Source organism: Carcharhinus amblyrhynchos, unplaced genomic scaffold, assembly GCF_965287045.1.
Source record: "Carcharhinus amblyrhynchos unplaced genomic scaffold, sCarAmb.v2.hapA chromosome_1062, whole genome shotgun sequence".
Classification (NCBI taxonomy): domain Eukaryota; kingdom Metazoa; phylum Chordata; class Chondrichthyes; order Carcharhiniformes; family Carcharhinidae; genus Carcharhinus; species Carcharhinus amblyrhynchos.
Window position 1 is genome coordinate 2501 of NW_027650802.1, and position 12500 is coordinate 15000.

The window sequence follows — 12500 nt, forward strand, 5'->3', positions numbered from 1 at the left end:
TGGGGTGATTGAGGGGGTGGGATTTTGGGGTGCGTTTGCGGAGTGAGTTAACGATTCTTGCTCCCCCCCGCCCCCTCCCCCCCCTCCCGTGGCAGTGTCGGTCGGAGCCTGCGGAGGGAACCTCACGGCGAGGGAAAGCGTGATCTACTCGCCGAACTTCCCCGACGATTACGGAGCGGACAGCAACTGTTCCTGGAGCGTCCGTCCGGAGGGGGCCCGCAGCATCCGGCTGCAGTTCCGACTCTTCCAGATCCGCGATCCCAACGACCGCCTGGAGCTCCGGGACTCGCGCTCGGGACGGCTGCTGGCCAGCTACGACGGGCAACGGCGACCCCCGCAGCGACTGGTCCTCCGCACCGACTCCCTGACCCTCCAGTTCCTCTCCGACCCCATACTCCACGCCCAGGGATTCGCCCTGATCCTCACGGGTGAGATACGGGGGGCACCGGGGAGGAGGGGGGGGGAGGGGGGGGGGACAGGGAGGGAGCGTTAGAGGGGGGGGAAGCGGGGAGGAGGGGGAAGGGGAGAGAGGGACGGGAGGGAACGGGAGGGTGGTGGAATGAGAGAGGAGGGGGAGAGACAGGGAGAGAGAGAGAGAGAGATAGAAGGAGAGAGAGATGGAAAGAGAGAGAGACAGACAGAGAGAGAGAGAGACTCACATGGAGAGAGAGAGAATGACAGAGAAAGGGACAGAGAAAGAGAGAGAGAGACGGAGAGAGAGAGAGAGAAAAGGAGAGAGAGAGACAGAGAGAGACGGAGAGAGAGGCGAGAGACAGAGAAATACAGAGAGGGAGAGAGATGGATGGAGAGAGAGACGGAGAGAGAGACAGAGAGACAGAGAAAGACAGAGAGAGAGACAGAGAGAGAGACGGAGAAAGACAGAGAGAGAGAGTGAGAGATGGACAGAGAGAGAGAGAGATGGAGAGAGAGAGAGACGGAGAGAGAGACAGAGAGACAGAGAAAGACAGAGAGAGAGACAGAGAGAGAGACGGAGAAAGACAGAGAGCGAGAGAGTGAGAGATGGAGAGAGAGGCGGAGAGACAGAGAAAGACAGAGAGAGAGAGAGATGGACAGAGAGACGGAGAGAGAGAGAGACAGAGAAAGACAGAGAGAGAGAGACGGAGAGAGAGAGAGACGGAGGAAGACAGAGAGCAAGAGAGTGAGAGATGGAGAGAGAGGCGGAGAGACAGAGAAAGACAGAGAGAGAGAGAGATGGACAGAGAGAGAAAGAGAGACGGGGAGAGAGAGAGAGACGGAGAGAGAGAGAGACGGAGAGAGAGAGACGGAGAGAGAGAGAGAGAGAGAGAGAGAGACGGAGAGAGAGAGACGGAGAGAGAGAGAGAGAGAGACGGAGAGAGAGAGACGGAGAGAGAGACAGAGAGAGAGAGAGACAGAGAAAGACAGAGACAGAGAGAGAGAGACGGAGAGAGGGTGTGGAGTTGAGGATTGGCTGAGGGGTCGGGGTTGAGTCTGGAGGGTGACAGAGGTCACAGGCGAGGGTTCCCACAGTCGATGAGCTGGGGGGTGTGCAGAGAGTGGGGCGATGATAGGGAGGGAGGGTGGGGACCAGGCAGTGTTAGCAACGGGGGAGGGTCAGCGAGCGGGGCGCGGTGATGGTGGGGGGGTGGGGGGTGCGAGGGGTTCAGTCCGATCCCGCCCTCGGCCCGGTCCCCCCCCCCCCCACTCCCCCCCTCCTTGCTAACCCTCCATCTTTCGCCGCCAGGTCTCCGATACAACGACTCCCGTCCGGACAAGGGGAGCGGGATCTCCCAGCTCCCCTCCGGCACGGATCAGCGACGGGATTCCAGCCACTCCGCCGGGAAGGACAGCAGCACCCTCGGAGGTGAGGGAGAGGCGGGAGGGAGCGAGGGCGGACCCGGGGGGGGGGTGCGGGATTGAGTTGTGGGGGGGGGGAGAGAAGAGGAGAGAGAATGAAGTACGGAACAGCAGCGACACAGGCCGTTCGGCCCCTCCAAGCCTGTGTCCGTCTCCATGCCTCCCGAGACTCAAACCGCACGCACTTTTCCGCCCTTCCAATCCCATCCTACTCCCCCCAGGTCACCCCGAAATCCTACCTGCTTCCTCCCGAGGTCCAGGCACCCACCCCACCCCCCTCTGTGTAAAAAAAACTGCCTCGTCCATCTCCTCGAAACCTCGCCCCTCGAACACCATAAGAAATAGGAGCAGGAGTCGGCCATCTCGCCCTTCAAGCCTGCCCCGCCATTCATTATGAATTCGCGGCTGACTATCAAATTCAATATCCTGATTCCCCCCAGTCCCCCGTCTCCCTTTAGCCCCGAGAACATAAGAAATAGGAGCAGGAGTCGGCCATCCAGCCCTTCGAGCCTGCCCCGTCATTCAATAAGATCATGGCTGATCTGATAGTGGATCAGTTCCACTTTCCCGCTCTCTCCCCTGTCTATCAGAAACCTATCTACCCGTGACTTCAATATATTTAGCGAGGCAGCCTCCCCCACTTCAACGGGCAGAGAATTCCAGAGATTCACCACCCTTTGAGTGAAGAAGTTCCTCCTCAACTCCGTTCTAAACCGCCCCCCCCCTTATCTTGAGGCTGTGCCCTCTAGTCCTACTGTCCTTTCTAAGCGGGAAGAATCTCTCTACCTCTATCCTATCCATCCCTATCATTATCTTATACGTCTCTATAAGTTCCCCCCTCATCCTTCTAAACTCCAACGAGTACAGACCCAGTCTATATTAGTCTCTCTTCATAGGCTAATCCCCTCAACTCTGGTATCAGCCTAGTGAACCTCCTCTGCACTCCCTCCAAGGCCAAAATATCCTTGCGTAAGTGCGGCGACCAAAACTGCACACACTACTCGAGCTGCGGCCTCACCAGTGCCCTGTACAGTTGCAGCAAGACCTCCCTACTTTTATATTCAATCCCCCTCGCTATGAAGGCCAGCATCCCATTCGCCTTCCTGACCACCTGCTGCACCTGCAAGCTGGGTTTTTGCGACTCGTGCACAAGGACGCCCAGATCCCTCTGCACCGTAGCATGCTGCAGCTTTTCACCCTTTAAATAATAATCCCTCCTACTATTATTTCTGCCAAAGTGGATAACCTCACACTTGCTAACATTGTACTCCATCTGCCAGGTCCTCGCCCACTTGCTCAGCCTATCCAGATCCCTCTGCAGACTTCCCCACACCCTCCGCACAATTTGCTTTTCCACTCATCTTCGTGTCATCAGCAAATTTCGTCACCCTACACTCAGCCCCCTCCTCCAGATCATCTATATAAATGGTAAACCTGTGTCCCCCCGCGTAATTGACAGTGGGGGAATAAGCTTCTGACTACCCACTCTGTCCCTCACCATCTTGTAGACTTCTATCAGGTCTCCCCCATCAACCTCCAGTGAGAACAAACTCAAGTTTCTCCAACCTCTCCTCACAGCTAATGCCCTCCGTACCAGGGGCAACATCCTGGTAAATCTTTTCTGTAACCCTCTCCAAAGCCTCCACATCCTTCTGGTAGTGTGGGTGACCCAGAATTGAACACTATATTCCAAAATGAGGCCCCAACTAAGACTCTTAAGATGTGGGAAGGTCACGGGGGGAAGATTGAGGTGAGGTGCTGGGGGAGAGGGAGGGATGAGGGAGGGATGGGGGAGGGAGATGTTTATTTGATGCCACCCCAATAGTCCAATGCACTCAGGACACCAACTGATAATGGCAAAGTCTTCTTGTTCCTTTGCAGCCTGGGTAATGTCCGCGATTACGGCGTTCTTTGCCCTGTTTGCCATCGGAATCCTGTACCATCTCCGCAAAAGGTAAGACAAGGGCAGACGGGGAAATCGGGCATCTCAGTGCGTTAGATACACTGTCCTTTCCCCCCTCTCTGGGACCGGGTGTCACAGTGCGTTAGATACACTGTCCTTTCCCCCTCTCTGGGACCGGGTGTCACAGTGCGTTAGATACACTGTCCTTTCCCCCACTCTGGGACCGGGTATCACAGTGCGTTAGATACACTGTCCTTTCCCCCTCTCTGGGACCGGGTGTCACAGTGCGTTAGATACACTGTCCTTTCCCCCACTCTGGGACCGGGTATCACAGTGCGTTAGATACACTGTCCTTTCCCCCTCTCTGGGACCGGGTGTCACAGTGTGTTAGATACACTGTCCTTTCCCCCACTCTGGGACCGGGTATCACAGTGCGTTAGATACACTGTCCTTTCCCCCTCTCTGGGACCGGGTGTCACAGTGCGTTAGATACACTGTCCTTTCCCCCGTCTCTGGGACCGGGTGTCACAGTGCGTTAGATACACTGTCCTTTCCCCCACTCTGGGACCGGGTATCACAGTGCGTTAGATACACTGTCCTTTCCCCCACTCTGGGACCGGGTGTCACAGTGCGTTAGATACACTGTCCTTTCCCCCCCTCTCTGGGACCGGGTGTCACAGTGCGTTAGATACACTGTCCTTTCCCCCCTCTCTGGGACCGGGTGTCACAGTGCGTTAGATACACTGTCCTTTCCCCCCCTCTCTGGGACCGGGTATCACAGTGCGTTAGATACACTGTCCTTTCCCCCCCTCTCTGGGACCGGGTGTCACAGTGCGTTAGATACACTGTCCTTTCCCCCCTCTCTGGGACCGGGTGTCACAGTGCGTTAGATACACTGTCCTTTCCCCCCCTCTCTGGGACCGGGTGTCACAGTGCGTTAGATACACTGTCCTTTCCCCCACTCTGGGACCGGGTGTCACAGTGCGTTAGATACACTGTCCTTTCCCCCACTCTGGGACCGGGTGTCACAGTGCGTTAGATACACTGTCCTTTCCCCCTCTCTGGGACCGGGTGTCACAGTGCGTTAGATACACTGTCCTTTCCCCCACTCTGGGACCGGGTGTCACAGTGCGTTAGATACACTGTCCTTTCCCCCACTCTGGGACCGGGTGTCACAGTGCGTTAGATACACTGTCCTTTCCCCCACTCTGGGACCGGGTGTCACAGTGCGTTAGATACACTGTCCTTTCCCCCTCTCTGGGACCGGGTGTCACAGTGCGTTAGATACACTGTCCTTTCCCCCACTCTGGGACCGGGTGTCACAGTGCGTTAGATACACTGTCCTTTCCCCCTCTGGGACCGGGTGTCACAGTGCGTTAGATACACTGTCCTTTCCCCCTCTGGGACTGGGTGTCACAGTGCGTTAGATACACTGTCCTTTCCCCCTCTGGGACCGGGTGTCACAGTGCGTTAGATACACTGTCCTTTCCTCCCTCTGGGACCGGGTCCCACAGTGCGTTAGATACACTGTCCTTTCCCCCTCTCTGGGACCGGGTGTCACAGTGCGTTAGATACACTGTCCTTTCCCCCCTCTGGGACCGGGTGTCACAGTGCGTTAGATACACTGTCCTTTCCCCCACTCTGGGACCGGGTGTCACAGTGCGTTAGATACACTGTCCTTTCCCCCACTCTGGGACCGGGTGTCACAGTGCGTTAGATACACTGTCCTTTCCCCCTCTCTGGGACCGGGTGTCACAGTGCGTTAGATACACTGTCCTTTCCCCCCTCTCTGGGACCGGGTGTCACAGTGCGTTAGATACACTGTCCTTTCCCCCACTCTGGGACCGGGTGTCACAGTGCGTTAGATACACTGTCCTTTCCCCCACTCTGGGACCGGGTGTCACAGTGCGTTAGATACACTGTCCTTTCCCCCTCTCTGGGACCGGGTGTCACAGTGCGTTAGATACACTGTCCTTTCCCCCACTCTGGGACCGGGTGTCACAGTGCGTTAGATACACTGTCCTTTCCCCCACTCTGGGACCGGGTGTCACAGTGCGTTAGATACACTGTCCTTTCCCCCACTCTGGGACCGGGTGTCACAGTGCGTTAGATACACTGTCCTTTCCCCCACTCTGGGACCGGGTGTCACAGTGCGTTAGATACACTGTCCTTTCCCCCCACTCTGGGACCGAGTGTCACAGTGCGTTAGATACACTGTCCTTTCCCCCCTCTGGGACCGGGTGTCACAGTGCGTTAGATACACTGTCCTTTCCCCCCTCTCTGGGACCGGGTGTCACAGTGCGTTAGATACACTGTCCTTTCCCCCTCTGGGACCGGGTGTCACAGTGCGTTAGATACACTGTCCTTTCCCCCCTCTCTGGGACCGGGTGTCACAGTGCGTTAGATACACTGTCCTTTCCCCCACTCTGGGACTGGGTGTCACAGTGCGTTAGATACACTGTCCTTTCCCCCACTCTGGGACCGGGTGTCACAGTGCGTTAGATACACTGTCCTTTCCCCCTCTCTGGGACTGGGTGTCACAGTGCGTTAGATACACTGTCCTTTCCCCCACTCTGGGACCGGGTGTCACAGTGCGTTAGATACACTGTCCTTTCCCCCTCTCTGGGACTGGGTGTCACAGTGCGTTAGATACACTGTCCTTTCCCCCCTCTCTGGGACCGGGTGTCACAGTGCGTTAGATACACTGTCCTTTCCCCCACTCTGGGACCGGGTATCACAGTACGTTAGATACACTGTCCTTTCCCCCTCTCTGGGACTGGGTGTCACAGTGCGTTAGATACACTGTCCTTTCCCCCACTCTGGGACCGGGTGTCACAGTGCGTTAGATACACTGTCCTTTCCCCCTCTCTGGGACTGGGTGTCACAGTGCGTTAGATACACTGTCCTTTCCCCCACTCTGGGACCGGGTGTCACAGTGCGTTAGATACACTGTCCTTTCCCCCACTCTGGGACCGGGTGTCACAGTGCGTTAGATACACTGTCCTTTCCCCCCTCTGGGACCGGGTGTCACAGTGCGTTAGATACACTGTCCTTTCCCCCCTCTGGGACCGGGTGTCACAGTGCGTTAGATACACTGTCCTTTCCCCCCTCTGGGACCGGGTGTCACAGTGCGTTAGATACACTGTCCTTTCCCCCCTCTGGGACCGGGTGTCACAGTGCGTTAGATACACTGTCCTTTCCCCGTCTCTGGGACCGGGTGTCACAGTGCGTTAGATACTCTGTCCTTTCCCCCTCTCTGGGACCGGGGAGAGGTGCGTTAGATACACTGTCCTTTCCCCCTCTCTGGGACCGGGGAGCGGTGCGTTAGATACACTGTCCTTTCCCCCTCTCTGGGACCGGGGAGCGGTGCGTTAGATACTCTCTGAACAGTAGGTCTCAGATGAAGCCTGCCTTGCGTTGACTGGTTCCACTCTCCCCCTCAGGAGCTGCCTCTACACGCCCAGGAAAGCGACCTCGGGGGTTTTGGTGATCCACGGACAGAGTGGAGCCCGGTGCCAATGCTCCCCGTCTCAGCCCGTGTCCGTCATCTACAAACACACCCGAGTGGTGATCTGTAGTGAGAACTCCGGCACCCAGGAGGCAGGCCACGATTACCTCTGCGTCTGCGAAGGCCTGAGTAACCTGTCCAGCACGAACCAGTCCTCCCTGAAGTCCCTCATCTCCACCGGCTAGCCGGCGACAGCAGATCAGGAGGACTGCCGGCACCAGTGGATAACTGCATCCCTATCGCGTCTGCCTGCCCGACAACTGCTCACCCGCGGCGAGAATGGCGGAACTTTCCATCCCGTCTGTCCCACGGATAATCTGGCTTGAGGACTCCCCCCCCGCCCCCCCTCCCCCCCCCGAGCCGAGTGGGGCGAAGGTGCCCCCCCCACCAAAACATTCGACCTCTCCTCACCGACTGAGATTTGCTGTGCATCGGGCAGTGTGAACGGAACTGAGGCGAGCACAGCAGGGGTGGGGGGTGGGGGGGAGCGGTCCATCCTGAGGCTCCCCCGCGAGACGGGCGCGGGCATCAACGAGGGATCGACGGGGAGCTGGCACCCCCACGACGCCAGCGACGATTCCCGCCATTGGGGGGAGGCATGGGGTGGGCACGGACCCTCAGGGATGGATGCCCGAGTGGGCACAGCGGAGGAATGAGGTGGGGGGAAGGGGGCGCCCCCTTGCCCACAACAAGAACGCCGCACCACAGTGCTGGGACCTGACTCAGAGCCAGACGGGATAGGAGAGCCAGAATGGCCTCAGTCTCCATCCTGAATGTACCGCAGCTTAACTCAGGGATACAACAAATCCCTGGATTAGATTCCCATCTCCTGGGAATCTGTTATTATGTATATAAACCGTCCCGAACCCCTCGATTAGATTCCAGTCTGTAACTCACTCCCGGGTATCTGTTATTCTGTATATAAACCACCCCGAACCCCTCGATTAGATTCCAGTCTGTAACTCACTCCCGGGGAGCTGTTATTCTATATATAAACCACCCCGAACCCCTCGATTAGATTCCAGTCTGTAACTCACTCCCGGGTATCTGTTATTCTATATATAAACCACCCCGAACCCCTCGATTAGATTCCAGTCTGTAACTCACTCCCGGGTATCTGTTATTCTATGTATAAACCACCCCGAACCCCTCGATTAGAATCCAGTCTGTAACTCACTCCCGGGTATCTGTTATTCTATATATAAACCACCCCGAACCCCTCGATTAGATTCCAGCCTGTAACTCACTCCCGGGTATCTGTTATTCTATATATAAACCACCCCGAACCCCTCGATTAGATTCCAGTCTGTAACTCACTCCCGGGTATCTGTTATTCTATATATAAACCACCCCGAACCCCTCGATTAGATTCCAGTCTGTAACTCACTCCCGGGTATCTGTTATTCTATATATAAACCACCCCGAACACCTCGATTAGATTCCAGTCTGTCTCTCACTCCCGGGTATCTGTTATTCTATATATAAACCACCCCGAACCCCTCGATTAGATTCCAGTCTCTAACTCACTCCCGGGTATCTGTTATTCTGTATATAAACCACCCCGAACCCCTCGATTAGATTCCAGTCTGTAACTCACTCCCGGGGAGCTGTTATTCTATATATAAACCACCCCGAACCCCTCGATTAGATTCCAGTCTGTCTCTCACTCCCGGGTATCTGTTATTCTATATATAAACCACCCCGAACCCCTCGATCAGATTCCAGCCTGTAACTCACTCCCGGGTATCTGTCATTCTGTATATAAACCCCCCCGAACCCCTCGATTAGATTCCAGTCTGTAACTCACTCCCGGGTATCTGTTATTCTATATATAAACCACCCCGAACCCCTCGATTAGATTCCAGTCTGTAACTCACTCCCGGGGAGCTGTTATTCTATATATAAACCACCCCGAACCCCTCGATTAGATTCCAGTCTGTAACTCACTCCCGGGTATCTGTTATTCTATATATAAACCGCCCCGAACGCCTCGATTAGATTGTCAGTAACTCACTCCCGGGGGGAGCTAATGTCTCAGGGTTTACTCAGGTCTGCTTTGTGAAGCCTTATTTATTAAATTTTTCCCTCGCAAACTCTGGTTTGTGTCGTGGCTCATTCCTTGCTTTGTTCCAAAGGGTGGGCGTGGAGATTTTTTTTTGGGCGCTAATTAGATTCCATCGTACGTGGTTGGAAATGGAGGAACTCGAAGCAGGAAGCGGCCATTCTGCCCTTCCAGACTGTCCTGTCCCTTTTCTCCATCATTAGGTGTCAATGGGTAGGTTGTAAAATTGGATTAGAGATTGGCTCTCTCAAAGCCAGAGAGAGTGGAGAATTGCTTCTCTGAGTGGGGGCCTGTGACGAGTGGAGTGCCGCGACTGAGATTTGCTGTGTTGGGTCCGTTTGTCATCTATATCAATGACCTGGGCGATAACGTGGTCAATTGGGTCAGGAAATTTGCTGATGATACAAAGATTGGAGGTGTAGTGGAAGGTTTTCAAAGCTTGCAGAGGGACTTGGACCAGCTAGAAAAATGGGCTGAAAAATGGCAAACGGAATTTAACGCAGATGAGTGCGAGGTATCGCACTCTGGAAGGACAAACCAAAGGAGAACGTAGAGGCTGAATGGTGGGACTCTGAAGAGTGCGGTTGAACAGAGGGATCTGGGAATATACGTACAGAACTCCCTAAAAGTGACGTCACAGGTGGATAGGGTGGTAAAGAGGCTCATTGGCCTTTATAAATCGGAGTATCGAGTACAAAAGTTGGAGTGTTACGGTGAGGTTGTATAAGTGAGGCCGAATTTCGAGTATTGTGTACAGTTTTGGTCACCTAGTTACGGGAAGGATGTAAATAAGGTTGAAAGAGTGCAGAGAAGGATGTTGCCGAGAAGCTGAGTTACAGAGAGAGAGACTGAATAGGGGAGGACTTTATTCCCTGGAGAATGAGGGGAGATTTGATAGAGGTGCATAAGGTGAGATTGGTATAGATAGCGTGAATGCAAGCAGGCTTTTTCCACTGACAGAGAGAGATTGAATAGGTGAGGACTTTATTCCCTGGAGAATGAGGGGAGATTTGATAGAGGTGCATAAGATGAGATTGGTATAGATAGAGTGAATGCAAGCAGGCTTTTTCCACTGACAGAGAGAGATTGAATAGGCGAGGACTTTATTCCCTGGAGAACGAGGGGAGATTTGATAGAGGTGCATAAGGTGAGATTGGTATAGATAGCGTGAATGCAAGCAGGCTTTTTCCACTGACAGAGAGAGATTGAATAGGCGAGGACTTTATTCCCTGGAGAATGAGGGGAGATTTGATAGAGGTGCATAAGATGAGATGGGTATAGATAGAGTGAATGCAAGCAGGCTTTTTCCACTGACAGAGAGAAATTGAATAGGTGAGGACTTTATTCCCTGGAGAATGAGGGGAGATTTGATAGAGGTGCATAAGATGAGATTAGTATAGATAGCATGAATGCAAGCAGGCTTTTTCCACTGACAGAGAGAGATTGAATAGGCGAGGACTTTATTCCCTGGAGAATGAGGGGAGATTTGATAGAGGTGCATAAGATGAGATGGGTATAGATAGAGTGAATGCAAGCAGGCTTTTTCCACTGACAGAGAGAAATTGAATAGGTGAGGACTTTATTCCCTGGAGAATGAGGGGAGATTTGATAGAGGTGCATAAGATGAGATTAGTATAGATAGCATGAATGCAAGCAGGCTTTTTCCACTGACAGAGAGAGATTGAATAGGCAAGGACTTTATTCCCTGGAGAATGAGGGGAGATTTGATAGAGGTGCATAAGATGAGATTGGTATAGATAGAGTGAATGCAAGCAGGCTTTTTCCACTGACAGAGAGAAATTGAATAGGTGAGGACTTTATTCCCTGGAGAATGAGGGGAGATTTGATAGAGGTGCATAAGATGAGATGGGTATAGATAGAGTGAATGCAAGCAGGCTTTTTCCACTGAGGCTAAGGGAGAAAAACATTCAAGGGCATGGGTTAAGGGTGAAAGTTTAAAGGGAATATTCAGGGGGGCTTCTTCACGCAGAGAGTGGTGGGAGTGTGGAATGAGCTGCCGGATAAAGTGGTAAATGCGGGCTCACTTTAAAGAAAAACTTGGACGGGTTCATGGATGAGAGGGGTGTGGAGGGATATGGTCCAAGTGTAGGTCAGTGGGACTAGGTAAAAAAATGGTTCAACACAGGGGCCAAAAGGTCTGTTTCTGAGCTGTAATTTTCTATGGTTCTGTGGCTGATTCCCCCTCCCCACCTTTCCCCCCTCCCCATATCTCTCCATCCCTTTAACCCCAAGGGCCAGATCCCATTTCTTCCTAAAATCACACACTGAGTGCGTGGGCATCTCAGTGGCAGATACAGTTTAGTGTAGATAGATACGAGGTTCTCCACTTTGGTAGCAATAATAGGAAGGCAGGTTATTGTTTGAATGGGCGTAAATTCAGATTCGCGACGTTCTGCGTCCATGAACCCCACCCCCTGAGGGAGAATTTAGCACGGGCCAACGCACCCTCACCAGCACACCCCTCGCAAACTGGGGGAAACCCACGCAGAGAGCGTGTAGACAGGGAGCCGAGACCGGGAATCGAACCCGGGTCCCTGGCGCTGGGAGGCAGCAGTGCTAACTTTGGCGATCAGTGGCTCGTGCCGTGCCTCGGGGGATCGGGGTTGTTCTACAGGGGTGATTTGGAGATGGGGAACCGAGTGTCGTGTGTGTGTGCAGGGGACGCTGAAAGTCTGCAAAGGGGTTACAGAACAAAGAACAAAAAACAGCCCGGGAAACAGGCCCTTCGGCCCAACGAGCCCACGCCACCATCTTAACACCACCAGTCCCCCCCTCCACCCATGACGCTTATCCAATGTTTTATGGCCATCCACATTGAGGGAAACTAATTTAGGGACAATTTATTACCTCCAGTCAGCCTAACAGCACATCTTTGGGGTGTGGGAGGAAACCGGAGCACCCGGAGAAAACCCACGCAGACACGGGGAGAATGTGCAAACTCCCACAGAGACACTGGCCCAAATCCATGTGTCTGCACAGCAAACAGCGATAGTCACTGAGCTGTCGTCTTGCCCAGTATCTGGTCCAGTTTACGCACACACTAACGACATGAAGCACTAGGCCAATCTCGAACAACCAAGAGCAGCCCCAGTACGACCCATCGCGTGTATGCCCCTCGTTGGACAACAAGGCGGACTGACTTAAAACCTGTGAATTAAAAGAGAAAAACA

The 12500-nt window shown here is 53.9% G+C and overlaps 1 protein-coding gene across 1 annotated transcript; it reads left to right on the forward strand.

The window, feature by feature from the left end:
- Positions 1-95: 95 nt before the first annotated feature.
- Positions 96-7571, forward strand: LOC145340483 (kremen protein 2-like; the record flags this gene model as incomplete). Its single annotated transcript, XM_080184951.1, has 4 exons — positions 96-428; positions 1724-1843; positions 3718-3790; positions 7183-7571. Coding segments are annotated over 4 exons (776 nt in total), but the record flags the coding sequence as incomplete, so codon positions are not given.
- Between the last annotated feature and the right edge of the window lie 4929 nt (positions 7572-12500).